General features: G+C 41.3%; 1 protein-coding gene across 5 annotated transcripts in view; it reads left to right on the forward strand.

Moving 5' to 3' along the window:
- Positions 1 to 15,272, forward strand: part of PTPRT (protein tyrosine phosphatase receptor type T) — a 1,308,680-nt gene that overhangs the window by 678,495 nt on the left and 614,913 nt on the right. For all 5 annotated transcript variants that reach the window (XM_072631465.1, XM_072631466.1, XM_072631467.1 and 2 more), the window contains one exon: positions 1,806 to 2,099. In XM_072631465.1, the coding sequence (XP_072487566.1) occupies positions 1,806 to 2,099 (294 nt within the window). The remainder of the gene's footprint in view (positions 1 to 1,805; positions 2,100 to 15,272) is intronic.

Here is a 15,272-nt window from a genome sequence, read left to right on the forward strand (position 1 = left end):
AACTTGAACCAACCTGAGGATTGGATGAAGGAACTGGGAATGTTTAACTTGGCGAAGTGAAGTTTTGGTGGGAGATGGGGGAACTTAGAAGAGCCATCATGTGGATGAGGAATAGCACTGTTTCTCCTTGATCCCAGAGGGCAAAACTAGGGACAGCAGGTGGAAGTTCAGAGAATCAGATTTCAGTCTGAAGTGAGGGACAAATTTTCCCTCAATTGGAATTACCCCAAAATAGAGTGGTTTGCTTTGAGATATAATGAGTTTCCCATCTCTGGAGGTTGCGTAGAGGCTAGAAGAGTAAGTATTGAAGAAGTCATAGAGGGAAGTTTTGATAAGGTATGGGTGGGCCTAGATGACCTTCTGAAGTCCCCATGAATTCTATTTTATAGTTCTGAGAAAAACTTCCATTCACTGAATGCTTCAGGGATACCTGATTTTCTCAATCCAGTTGCTCCCTTCACTAATGCAGACCCGATCCTTCCATTCACAGGTAGATGGCTTCATGAATTGTTTCATACCATAAAATTCATCCCTTCCTGGCCTCTGGTGTAGGGCTTCTCTGCCCTTAGCTAGGCTGCCAGTGGGATGACAGGCACATGGGCCATAACTCAGAAGTGCTTGAACCTGGCACCACCTGCGTCACTTTTGCCCCCACCTGTCATACCTTTCAAGAGCCCCTGACTGCTTTCATGCCATAATGACACAGAGGAGTTTTGATTTATAATAAGCGTATAACTCTAACCAAAGCTAATGTAATCTCTTTGAGACTCAAAGGGTAAACAGTGGACTTTTCTAGCCAATGAAGGAAGCCTTATAAACAATAGGATCATAGATCTGGAGCTGTAAGGGATCTCAGAGGTCATCTAGATCAGTCTCCTCATTTTACTGTTGAGGAAACTGAGATCTGCAGAGAAGTGACTTGCCAAAGGTAGCATCAGGTAACAAGTGACAGAGGTAGAATTTGAACTCAGGTCCTCTGACTCCAAATTGAGTGATCTTTCCTTTGCAAAATGCTTACTTCCTGTCAGCATCCAGGAAGAATGTAACCAGGTTTTGCAGTTATAATAATACGTTGGGCTGCTTTAAAATTCCAAATAGTCCGGCATGGTGGTATATACCTGTAATGTCTACTACTGAGAGAGGCTGGAGCTGGTGAATTGCCTAAGCTTGGGATTTATGGGCCACAGTAGGACTAAAACTGATTTGTGTCCACACTAAGCACCAATATAGGGATACAATAGGGGAGGGATGGGGGCCATAAGACTGCCTAAGAAATGGGCAAACTGGCTCAGGTTGAAAATCAAGCAGGTCAAAGCTTCCCTGCAAATCTGCAGTCGTATTGGATCTGTGAGTGCTTGCTTCATTTCTAGCCAGGGAGTAAGCAAGGGGGACCTAGTTTTCATAATTGAACAGAGTGAGAGACACACAGAGAGAGACAAAGAGAATGAAAACTCTACAAACTGTTGCAAAAGTGTGTATTTCTTTGGAAAGAGATGAGGATCAGAAAAAGTACACTGTTGTTTTTATCTGAAATTGTGAGCTCATGGGCTCCCCATCGCTGGAGGTATTCAAGCTAAAGTTGAACTGCAATATCTATTGCAGACATTGTAAAAGCACTTTGTGGTTGAGGTTGGGTTTGAGCTAGATAGTTGTTGGGTACTTTTTAGCTCCAAGAATTCTATCATTCTACTCTCTGTGCTTTAGTCCTGAATTAATGACTTTGGGTTTAATCTTATTTCTATTTTGGATTTAATTCACTTTTTACACTAATGCTTTGTTTATTTTTAAATTTTTTTTTCTCCCAGAACCTCCCACACCCATTGCTCCTCCTGAGTTGCTGGCAGTCGGGGCCACCTATCTGTGGATTAAACCTAATGCCAATTCCATAATTGGAGATGGTCCTATCATCCTGAAGGAGGTGGAGTATCGTACAACCACAGGAAACTGGGCTGAGACCCATATCGTTGATTCACCCAACTACAAACTATGGCACCTGGACCCTGACGTGGAGTATGAAATTCGAGTGCTGCTCACCCGGCCAGGCGAGGGTGGGACAGGCCCCCCAGGTCCCCCGCTGACCACCAGGACCAAGTGTGCAGGTAGGGAGCTCCGCCAGGGACTGATTGATTGCTTTGGGGGCTGGCAGGCATTCAAGATCTGTTTCTCCTCTTGGCATTCTGTGATGGCATAATTCCTTAATGTTTGCCAAGTCATGTTTCCCATGCTTGATAGTGATAGTGCTTTTGAGTCGCCTTCTGGTTCAGGTTGTGTTTCCGAGCCCTTGCCTAGTTTTCCTGCTCAGAGAGCATGTAATCACTGGGCAGGTGTTTAGAGGAGGCTTGCCTAGGGCTCTGCAGACACTTTGTTAAACTTACTGTCATGAAGTTATCGTGGAATGAATGGTACAATCCTGCCACCTGCACACTGGGATCTTACCATCCTTCACAGCCCCTCTCTTGTGTATCATTGCTGATGCCATCCTAAACTCTTTTGACTTTCCCAAACTACCAGGAAGAAGGTCAACAAGCCCAAGATGTCTTTGCAGTTGTGGAATTGTGTAGTTGTAAACTTTATTTGGTGGTGGCAGAAACTGGGTCGCTATATATAGTGGGGTCCTATCTTTTCTCTGGAATAATGGTCGTAGGTGAACGTTTAAAATCACATTTTCATACACAAGTCTACACAAAGTAGCCTGTGGTGAGTTCTCATTGGTGGGCTCTTGACCCTGGATACCTGAACCAGTTCAGAATTCTCCTCAACCTCTCTTGCTACCACAGAGACTACTGTAGACCAGCAGAGCTCCCAGGACAAATTTTGACTTTTCTGGAGACACAAAGGATAATACGTATTCCTCCCCTCAACTCTATCCCTGACTAGGACCTTGAGGTTTGTCCTTGAATGCAACACACCTATTTACATCACAGAGGAGAAAAGAAGGGCCAGACTGCAGGGCGCCTGCAGGGGCAATAGTTTGGACAGGTACTCACCATGTTATATAGAAGTCCGGCTTGGCAAATGCCTCCCTAGTGAATCTGGGAAGGGTCCAGGCCATAAATAAGCAGAGCAAAAGAGACTGTGCTGCTGGAGTCTCTAGCTCTGGCAGCACTGCTGTGTCTGTATGTGAGAGTGAGGGGCTCCTGGCAAGTGTGGCTATAGCTGGGGGCTGCTATGGGCATTGTTTAGTCCTGGGCTGCATCCTGAGGCATGTGATTCTCTTTGCTGAGAACGATGGTATCTGTGGGAAGTTAAAGCTGTTGTCATATATGTGGAGAAACTCAAGTAATGATGTCCAATACATTATTAGCAGAATTTCAGGAAGAATTCTCTGTCATGATTGGTATGGCAACCATTATTCCAGCTGATAAAATGACTCCCTTTCACACACACACACACACACACACACACACACACACACACACACACACACACACACACACACCCCCTCCACCTTCACCAGGGCCTACCTAATATCTCTCCTTACTTCAGCCTGGCTATAGAGAGCTGACCTCTCCTGACTGTAACTGTTACTGTCCTGTCCTTCCTGTGGCACTTTGGAGGATGCCATTTCCCTTGGGAATGGCCTTCTGGTTCCGCTTCCATTACTGGGTTCTTCCAGATCAATCTCTAATTCTATTGATCTATATTGTGCCTCTAGACCCAGATGGCTCTGGAGGAGAAAGTGAGACTGGTGACTTTGCACAGCCCTGCCTCACTTAAATCCAACTCACTTGCCAGTCATGGTATGACCTCCCTGATGTCATGGTCCTCTTTCAGAATGGACAAAACATAACAACAACCAAGCTTTTCCATTTAGGCACTCTCCCTTACTCTGGCTCTGAGATATATATCTTCCTCATCTCACTTCTCTAAAGCTGACCAGAAGCTATTTGTATTTTCATTTATTAGCTGTGTGACCTTGGAAAAGTCACTTAACCACCCTGAGCACAATTCCACATTTGTAAAATAAAGAGATTCATCTAGATAGTCTTTGATGTTCCTTTTAGATCTAGTCATGCTGTGATCCTGCCATAGAACAAAAAGGGAAAAGGAGAGAAGAAGAAAAATAGAAAACTACACATTTCAAAAGCATGATTGAAAGGGATGTCAGCTCTGGAAGCCTTTTAGAAATACAATCTGATGTATTCCTTCAATATCAGCATAATGAAATGTCTTTGCTCTCTATGAGGAAGATAGCACCCTATAGAGGAGAGGTCCTGAATGATCTGTTTCCTCCAACATTCTGATAACTGTACATGAATATAATTGATTTTCTTTGCAATCCTTTATATTTATTTTATGCCTGTAAAATCATTATTCTGACAAGGAATTCATTGGTTTCACCAGAATGCCAAGAGTTCATCATACAAAAAATGTTAAGAACCTTTACTCTCATAGGAAGTATCCTGAACTGGGAAGTGAGAAACATGGGTTCTGGTTATAACTCTGGCACTAAATATCCCCATGACTGAGAGCACATCATTTCCCCCTCAGCCTATTCCCTTTTCTATAAAATGAGAAGACTGGACCAGATAACTTCAAAGCACTTTTGAACCTACAAGTGTGAGTGTGGCCATAGTGACCCTGTCCCTTCTCAACTTTAAAGGTCCTCCTCACGCTTACTAGAAATCTCATATCTTTTATTCGACAGTAGCCTCTTCAATGGCAGAGATTATCTTAGTTATCCATCTCTGTGTCCAATAGGGCCCTGCACAGTGTAGGTACATGGGGGATGTTTCTTGAATGGAATGGAATACAACATTGTACCTGTAAGTGAGGTACCTGATGATGTCCCCTCTTATTTTTGATGCCCAGACTTTATTCTTAGCCTGCTGTCTTTTTGGGGAATTGTTCTTTAGGAGGTGATGGAACTAACAAAATAAATGGAAATGCCCTTTTCGTAGATTTGCAGAAAGGCTTTTGATCAAATTTTTCATTGAAAGTTGATTATGAAACCTCTTGCTTTAAAAAGGACATAAAGATGTGTTATTAAACTGGCTAATCTCTTACCCCAGCTTTGTAATACACTTTGCGTCCATAAAAGTAATTGATTGGCTCCTGCTGCTGCAGCTTCTCTTTGTCCACAGGGTAAATCTGAGGGCTTCTAAGGTTTTTGATCTTTACAAATGCTGTTCCAGGTACTTTAGCCGTCCCCATGGACTTATTTGCTGATAATCATATAATAATTTTGAAATTCAATTGCAGGATGATCATCTCAATAAAAATTTACAGTCTCTTGCAAAATGTTGCCCAAACCTAGAGAATGGCTTTTACATGTTACAAGCACAATTTTGTGACTCTCACTATGAATGTAATTAGTTAGAATGCTATATGTGGCGTTACATTTTCAAAAATGCTGGTATTTTAAATAAGTAACTGTTTCATTCCTGAATAGACCATATTTTATAAAAGGGCCACCCACAAGATAATCGCATCCCCATATGATGTTGATAGTACAAAGATATTCTTTCCATTATAATTAATCTTTAAAAGGCTTTCATAGTCAATATCCCTTCAGGGATATTGTTTTTGGGGACTGTTAGACTGTGGTTGTGTGGTGATTTCTTTATTAATAATTACCCACAAAGTGCATCCGATATTTCACTTAGTAGAACGTTTAAAAGCTTGAAATGCCCAGGGTCTCATTTCTGCCCAGAGGAATTTGGAACAAAAGACTAGATGAGTAAAACACAGAGTTGAATGGTTGAGATAATGTCCATCATGATGAAATCAAAGTGAGGGAACAGAGGTGGAGAAAGTCATTCTAAGGAGAAAGGGAAGAAAGGAGAAGCAAAGGGTTCATTCTCAGGAGAAGGTGGCCAGCTACCTTGGAAAAAGAAGTGATTGAAGCAATTTGAATAAGAAAAGAAAAAAAACAGCTAGGATGATTTTGACCTTGACTGAAAAACATGGAGGAAGCCAAGGAAGGGATTTAACAAGCTAGGTCATTTTGTCATTGCCTAGGGGAGGAAAAGAAGAGAAAGTTTCTACCTTTCCTCTTTAACTCTTGTATTCTTCCTTTCTCATTGGGTGTGTGTTGCATCCCTCCCCCCACCCCCAATTAGGTTGTAAACTCCATGAGGATAGTTCCAACCTATTTTCAACCTCATTATGCATTATTCCTCCTCCCACCTTCCCACCCACCTGACTTTCTGTTTGCTCTTCACACATGGCATTACATCTCACATTTTCTATCTTTGCACTGGCTGTTCCCCCATGCCTGGAATCCCCTCTCTCCCTCCTCACCTTTGTCTTTGAGAATCCTTTTATTCCTTTAACATGTAATTCAAACACTCTTTTCTGTAGGAAACCTGTCCTGACCCCCAAAGTGCTAATGCCCTCCCTCCCAAACTACCTTGTTTTCAACTACTTTGAACATACTTTTATTGATTCTCTTTATGTATATTCTGTATACATGTCCCCTGCTAGAGTATAAACTACTTGAAAGTGAGAATGGTTTCATTCTTTGCATTCCTAGCACCTAGCACAGTGCCTGGGACATAGGCATTTAATAAATGTTTATTGATTGATCGATAAAGATCATGGTTCTGACGAGCGCAGAGGGCAGGGCTCTGAACACTGTGAACACTTAATGCATATTTATTGAATGAGTGGAATGAGTGAGCATCTGAATGGAAGTCAGAGAGGATGAGGTTGCCGTAGTAACCTTGTCTTCCTTGAAGCCCTCTCTTCTCCTGTCTGACTGTGTTCAGTTTTTTTGCCTTCTTTCATTGTGTCCTATTGAATTTCGTGCATCCTAACTGGGTGCAGTCCCCAGGTTTTTGGTTTTTGGTCCTTCCCCACTTGCTGTGTTTTTTTTAAGCATTTTCTTACTCTGATCTTTTTTCTCCTCTGAAAGTTTCAGCTAGCACCTCTGTAACATGTGACATTAAAAGTTGCATCTGCCTGGCCTCTTAGCTCCACATTTGCCCCTTCACTTCTACTTGGATAGTTTGCTATTGCTTAAAATTCAGTAAGGTCTAAAATGAAATATGGAATTTCCCCCAGTTCCCATGGAAATTTGGAATTTCATGTTCACAAAGTGCTTGACATTTATTTTGTTGCAAATCATATGAGTTGTTGGGGGTTTTAGTTGATGATAGGCATCTGACTAGTTGACTCCTCTACCCATATCCTGCCCTTATTTCCCATCTCAGAAACACATATCTGGAAGGGAACTTGGGGGACATTTATTCAGAATCATAGAATCTAAGAGTAAGAAAGCATGTCAGAGATCATCTAATCTAAGCCAGGCATCCTACATCACAAAACAACCACTTTTCTGCAGTCCCTTATTGACTCTTACCTGGACTATTGGAATGGCCTCCTAATAGGTGCCCCTGCCTCAAGTCTTTCCCCATTCCTATACGTTTCTTTGAAAGACCTTAGTCTGAAAGGGCCAGGTCTCCCATTGCATCCTGGGTCATCTCTAGTCATCTTGATGAATATCAGGCCACTGGACCCAGATGGCTCAGGAAAAGAAAGTGAGACTGGTGACCTTGCACAGCCCTTCCTCACTCAAATCGAAGTCAACTGCAAGTCATGTCATCATCTCGACGTCATGGTCCTCTTTGAGAATGAAGGACAAAGACAAAAACAACAATTCCTATACATCCTCTACATAGATACTAGAGAGAATTTTTCTTCAAATTTAATTCTACTTGATAAGCAGCAGTGGCTTCTAATTGATTTTAGGATAAAACTAACTTCTCTATATGACTTCAAAACCCTTCACAATCTGACCCCAACACACTCTTTGTAACCCACACTCAGTTGTCTAGCTGAACTGGTCTTCTTGGTATTCTTCATAAAGCATTCCATTTCCTACCTCCATGCCTTTGCACTGTCTGTCTCTTTTGCCTCATGTGCTCTACTGCCATACCTCTGAGGGTCTACATGATGTTTTCTATTTGTTTTTGTATTTTTATTGTATTAATTACTTGATTGATGATTCTGATACCAACATTCTTTTAGTTTAGGCTCAGTGTTGGGATAGCATGAGATGCTCACAAGCCACTGAAAAACTAATTAAAAGGAGTTTACTTTGCCCTAATACAGTAAGGATTTGCCACAAGGATACAGTGATATTTAGCATCTCTGAACCTGATCTTCCTTATCTATATATAGAAATGTGTCTGGTCATCAGAACAGTGTTAACTCCCATGATCTTCAAAAATTCCCTAAGTTCGAGGAGCTCTGACTCCAATGAGTGAGACTTTTACACCCATAAGTGACCAAGAAAATGCGTCAGGGCCAGTCAGGTTCTGGGGACAGTTTTGTCTTTTTATTTAGGGAAAACTTATCCTTGTCTCAAGAAAAAGGAGGGACCTGGAACCATGTCATGTTGGGAGTAGGGGCATGGAGGAAAGGAGCTGTATCAGGGAAACAGGGACCAATTGGGTCCCAGCACCACATTGTCTTCTCTTAAGGAAAATGCATCTCTGTTATAAAAGGGGAGGAGGAATGGATCTAACCCATGTTGTGGTCAATCAATAGTAAACATTAGTCCTCTAGTATCAGTTTTGTTTCCTTCTAAAGTTAATGTCCTCTGCCCTTCAGTTGCCAGGTCTTTCCCCTTTTATTCTCTATATACTAATGAATGTACCTGTTGTCTCCCTCAATAGAATTTAAGCTTCTTGAGAGCAGGGACTGCTTCATTTCTATTTGTTGCTGCTGACTAATTGCCATGTGATTGATTAATTGATTAATCTCTGACAAATAGTCCTGGTTCCACCTGAAAAATCTTCAGCCCCAGGCTTAGGAATATCATTATTCCCAATCAGCCTCTTCTTCCATGGGATAGCTTTAAGACTTGGGAAGTTCTTCCTTATATTGAACCAAAACCTGCCTCTGCAGCTTCCACCCATGATCATCCTACACCTCTGCCTGCTCTACTAATCCCATGTATAACATCCCTGTTTTAAGTGGTAATCTCGCCTCTGCTCAAGTGTTGTTATTCTTGGTCAAGCTGGTGATTTCATCCATGGGGAGAATTAGCTGTAAAAACTCCAACCCCCTCTCTCTCCTCTACCTACACACAACTTGGCAATTGATCTGTAGCTGAGCCAGGCCCCAGCACTATCCTGTCTGAAGAAGAACCAGAACCTAGATTTTCCTGACTCTCAAGGCCAGTCCTTCATCTCCTATAGCATAACATTTCCCTTAAGCAAATATATTAGGTTTAATATGGGGTGCATATTTTAGAAGGGAAATTGACAAACTGGGACAGGGCCAAAGGAAGGCAACCAGGTGGTAGAAATCAAGCCACGGAAGCCCTGGTGGAAGAAACTTGCAAAAAGGAAGACTTGAAGGTAAAATAGCTCCCTGATGGCAGGAATCACTTCATTTTTGTTCAAGCATAATGTGCCTGACACATAGGCTTTCAACGAAAGGTCTGATATGTATAAGAGGGTTTAGATTTGTTGTGCTTGGCTCCAAAGAGCAGAACTAGGATATTTTTTTCTGCAGTAAGTTCAAAGCTAGGTGGCAGAGTGGATAGAGAATTGGACTTGAAGTTAGGAAGACCTAAGTTCAAATGTGACCCCAGACACTTAATGACTGTGTGACTCTGGGCAAGTCACTTAACTCTGTTTGCTTCAGTTTCCTCATCTATAAATGAGCTGGAAAAGGAAATGACAAACCATTACAGTGTCTTTGCCAAGGAAACCACAAATGAGGTCAGAAAGAGTTGGACATAGCTAACTGACAAAACAACAACAGAAGTTCAAAATGGTTATGTGATCTGAATGGTAGCATTAGAAAAAAATTAAAAGAGAAGCTGCTCATATACCCTTCATAGCTATGAGGAGAGGACATATTATTAACCAAACAAGAAGAATTATAAAGGCAATTATAAAAGACAAACTAGATAATTTTGATTACATGAAATTAAAAATCTTTTGTACAAACAAAATTAATGCATCTAGAGTAAGAAAGGAATAGATCAACCAGGGAAGAAATCTTTATAACAGGTATCTCTGATAAGAGTTTACTATCCAAGATATATAAATATAAATGACTAACAAATATCTAAGACCAAAAGTCATTTCCTAATAGATAAGATAAATACTCAAAAGATATGAACAAATCATATTCAAAAGAATGACAAACGGTTAACAACCAACTACAAGAAAGAATGCTCTACATTACTAATAGTAGAAAAAATGCAAATTATGACAACCTGAGGTTTTACCCCACAATCAGGAAATTAGCAAAGATGGCAAAAGATGGGAGTTGTCAGCATTGAAGGAACTGTAGCCTAATGCATTATTGGTAAAGCTATAAATTGGTACAACCTTTCTAGAAAGTGGTTTGGAATTATGAAAATAAACTGAGTAAAATGTCTGTGTCCTCTGACTCTGATTCATCTGCTAGGTATATAGTTCAGGGAGGTCACTGACAAAAGAAGTTCCATACACACCAAAATATTTATGCCAGCGTTCTTTCCTTTGTGTGGTAGCAAAGAAGTAGAAACAAAATAGATACTCATCATTTGAGAAACAGTTTAACAAATCATGGTACATGAATGTAATGTAATATTGCTGTGCTGCCAGAAAGGATGAACACAATGATTACAGAGAAGCATGGAAAGATATATAGGCATTGGGGCTGTGAAGTGAGCAGAACAGAAACACAGTGAATATAATATATACCACCATAAAATAATTGAAATGGAATTCATGCTATAACAATCAAGACTGGCCCCAAAGAAGACATTTGAGAAGATGCCCTCCCCACTGCTTTGCAGAGGTGGGATCCATGGGTTTGCGTCATTGATTACAGCATTAGTTTTTATGATAAGTTGATTTATTTTGCTGAATTTCTTTTTCTCTTTAAATTTTTATGTTGTCATTAAAAGAAATAGCTCTGGAAAGGGGAGGTAAGAGACTCCTTGTTTAGTCATGTCCTCCTCTTCATGACCCCATTTGGGCTTTTCTTGGCAATGGAATGGTTTGCCATTTCCTTCTCTAGCTCATTTTATAGATGAGGAAACAGAGAGAGACATGGTTAAGTGGCTTGTCCAAGGTCACACAGCTAGTATCTGAAAACGAGGCTTCTTGATTCCAGGCCTGGCACTCTATCCACTATGCCACCTAATTGCCCCTGAGGTAAGAGGTAGAGAGGGGACAAATGTAGGTGATGTAAAAACAAGAGCTACTGATAAAAACTTTTTTAAAAGAACTAAGGCTTTATGGGCAAAAATTATGCCGGTACAAGCTTCGGCACAGTATAAGGAAGAATTTCTTAATAGTGATAGCTGCCCAATGATTCAGCATGTTCTCTTGTGAAAAAGAGTGCTCCCATATCATTAGAGGCCTTTAGGAAGAGAATGGATGCTCGCAGCCACTTGGGGATTTTATAAGGATTCATGCTTTAAGCTTGGAAGCCTCTTCTGTCTTTAAGATTCGGTGACTCTGAGGGACTGCATACCTCCTGAGTTGGCCCATTTCATCTCCATTTGTTCGAACAGTATTTTCCATTCTGTAACTTGCCCTCATTGGTCCTTCTCTTGCCCTCTGGAGCCACATGAGAGAAAAAGTTGAGTCTCTTTTCCCCATGACAGCCTTTAGGTATTTTAAGTCCTTCTGTGCCCTTTTTCCTTCTTCCTTGTCAACACTTTCCATGAACAGCTATAAAAGGAAGCGGTTGGACTGGGTGGCCCCAAAGGTCCGTTTTAGCTTGGACATTCTTTGTAGGATTCTAAGTTTCTTTCCATTCAATTCTCTTCATACCACAGTTTGAAACTTCTACACCAGGAAGCCTCGTAGGTGAAGAATACTTTCCGGTGATTGTTTATCTACTTACATCAAATGCCTTTTTTTTCCCTTGGGAACTAATTTCTTTTGACCTCAAAGAGTGTCCCTCCACGTGAAGAGCACAGTTGTTGCTACAGAGAGATTGTATATGCAGCTGATTTGGGGGCCCTTCAGACCTCATTTCTCCCAGGAGGAGCTGATTGCGGCTTTATGTTTTATTTATGTATGTATGGCCTACTCCTCGAGGTGGCAGAGCTACCGGAAAACTTTCTTCCCATCAACCCTAGGGGAAAAATGTAAATAAAAAAGTGTAGGAAATTAAAATCACTGTTCTTAACCTGGTGAGGGTCTTTAGGCAGGACAGGAATCAGAAGCCTGTTTTCCCTCTTGATGAAAATTGGAGGCTCAAAATAGAATACTAATGGTGTTTCCTTTCCCTTCTTCATCTCCACTTTCTCCTCTTCCTCCTCCTCCTGTCCATACTTCCCCTCCATCCCTAAGCATGAGAATACTCATCTCTTAGAGCCCGGAAGAGCCCTAAATAAGATCATATTCACCCCCTTCACTTCACAGAGGAAGAAACTAAGGTACAGAGACAGGAAAGGATCGTTCTAATCTGCTGCAGTCAGGAGAGAAGCTCAGCCTTCCAGTCGTTTTCTCCCACTCCCCTAGCTGCTGACCTCAAGGGACTGTTTCGAGGATCAAATGAGAAAGGATGTGACAGAGTTGTGTAAATGCCAGCAATTATAGATAAGAAATCTCATCATTAAGAGGAAGATAAAGCATTTCTTGAACAGGGAGGAGTCTTTGAAGTGGGAGAGGGCCCTGGAGCTTCTTGTGATGAGATCTGAAGGGAGGTTTGGTTTGCTTTTTCCCCTTTTGCATTGTTAACTTTGTTTATATCCACATACTCATACATGTATACTTACTCACATGCATATATACTCACCCCCACACATACATCCAGAGACACAAACATTTATCTAGGCGTGACTGTGTATGCACACATGTTCATAAGTCTTCTTTCATAGTATGGTAATAATAATGACATAGCTGGCATCCGTATAGCTCTTTAAGGTTTACAAAGCACTTTGTACACATTACAAATAAACTGTGTGAGGCAGATACTGTATTATTTTACTCCCATTTTACCTATGAGGAAACTGAGGTTAAGTAACTTGCCCAGAGTCTTACATTTAGCATAAAAGATGGGATTAGAAAGTAGATCTGGGGTCTAGGTGTTCATCACTCCAGGATCAACCCTCTTTGTATTTTATCGCACTTTTAACAATGTCTAACTGGAATCTACTTAATCAGAACCATTGAAAAATAGTCATCTCTTGTGTACCTTCCATTTGTGAGAAAGGTACACCATGAGAAAATGAAGCTCAGACAAAATGCAAATTTAGTAAAAAGCAAATAACAAAGGAAAAATAAACTGCCAGGCACCATCTATATTTTAATATAGATACCATAGACACAGATATTGTAGAATGCCATTGGAAAGGACCTCAGATATCACTAATGCCACCACTCACCCAGTGTGTAAATATTCTCTCTCTTCACGCATGTGAAGGAGAGATGTCATCTTTATTTGAATAACTCCTGGGACAGGGAACTCATCACCTTATAAAGCAGCCCACTGCATTTTAAGATAATTATAAGAGTTAAAAAAAATGCTTCTTTAAAGTGATTTGGGGTCTGGTGTTTTGAAATTCCTCCCTCTCCTTACTGCTGGTTCTGCTCAACAGTCTTGAGACAATATTCCTCTGAGGATATGGTGCTTGGGAATAGATAAGAATATTCCAGAGGAGGGTAAAGTAGGCCAGTGTTCTCAAAGCAATCCAGCAGTGACTAGAGCTTGGTGTTGACATTCAGAAAGGATCCTGAACTGTGCTGTTTATTCTTTTGTCTAACTCACTTGTTCTGGCTAATACAGCATTATCTCCACATTAGGCTTTCTTCCCAGGCCACTCATGCCTGGCACAGCAGCCCTAGTTTCCAATCAAGTCTGACCCAGCTAGAGCTTGACAACATGGGAAGCATTTGAATCCTTGGAAGAAAAGGAGCAGTGGAAAAGGATTGAACCTATTCAACATAGAATCTTAGAGATTTGACTTGGGGACTAAGAAGTTAAGTGACCCAAGGTCACCTAGTTGTTGTCAGAGGTATAATAGGGACCCAGAATTTCCTGAGTCCAAGGCAAGCCTTCTATCCTCTGTATCACGCTGCTTCTCCCCATTTTACAGATGAGGAAACAGACCCTGTGAGATTGTCATTTGCTGTTCTCACGTAGCTAGTGTCAGAAGTGAAATCTGAACCCAGATTTTTTCTAACTCCCAATACAGCAGTCTGACCATTGTGCCATCCTGCTCAGAGAGATTAAATTCCTTGTTGACAGTGATTTAACTGCTGAGTGTCAGAAGTGGGATGTAAATGCATCCTTCCCTACACAGACACAGGAATGTGTCAGTGTTCCTGATGTCATTCTTTTCCTACGAGATATAACCCCAAATTCAACTTTATCCTCCTTCTCTGCATCTATTCTCACTTCCTCTTCCCCAGTACACACTCCCTTCTTCTCTATTCAGTTTCTCTTCTCTTTTGTGCTCATTCCCTTTTCTGCACCAATTGCTGTCTTCTCTCTTTTCATTTATTCTTTCTTTCCTATTTCTTTCCAATACCCCATGTGAGCTCCAGCACTTACTGGTCTTATGTCCCTGGATAAGCTACTTAAATCGTTCAGAGCCTCAGTTTACTTTATTGGGATATTCTTCCAGCATTTCTTGCCTTGAATGGTTGTTTTGAAGAAACTTTTATTTTTTGGTAAAACTTGAATATTGTGAATATTGTGAATAGTGAACCATTCATTATGAACTCTCTCCTTTCCTGCACTCTTCTCCCCTTTCTCTTCCTTATACTCACAAATTATTTCCTTTTCCCTATCCCTAGTCAGTCCAACCAGTCATTTCCTCCTATCCCCCTCTCTTCTTATTCTTTTCGCCTTGCCTTCTCACCCCTTCCTCTTTCTTGGGACCCATAAAACCCAAAGAAATATGCAGTGCTAACTTGACAAGCTTGAATGGGTGCGAGCCTGGTCCAATGCTGCTTTTCTTTCAAGAATTCAAATGCTTGCCATGTTGTAAAGCTGTAGTTGGGTCAGACTTGATTAGAACCTAGGGTGGCTGTGCCAGGCACCAGCAGCCTGGGAAGAAAGCCTAATGCAGAGATCACGCTGCATTAGCCAGAACAAGAGGGTTAGACAAAAGAATAAACAGTGCAGTTCAGGATCGATTTTGAATGTCAGCACCAAGTGCAAACCACTGCTGGATTACATTACGAGCACCAGTGACTGCTCCTCTTGATAAATCTCAGATTTAAACCCTGTGTTAGCCAAATCCCTCCGGATAAAATAAGGCTCCATCATGGAAGTGTCATCCTGGCCATCATGAGGCATACAGCGGCATGACAAGCAAGGAAGCCTTCCATTTTCCCATAAATTAGTGCTCCTTTAAGGCC

The sequence above is a fragment of the Notamacropus eugenii genome, chromosome 1 (assembly GCF_028372415.1).
Source record: "Notamacropus eugenii isolate mMacEug1 chromosome 1, mMacEug1.pri_v2, whole genome shotgun sequence".
NCBI classification, from domain to species: domain Eukaryota; kingdom Metazoa; phylum Chordata; class Mammalia; order Diprotodontia; family Macropodidae; genus Notamacropus; species Notamacropus eugenii.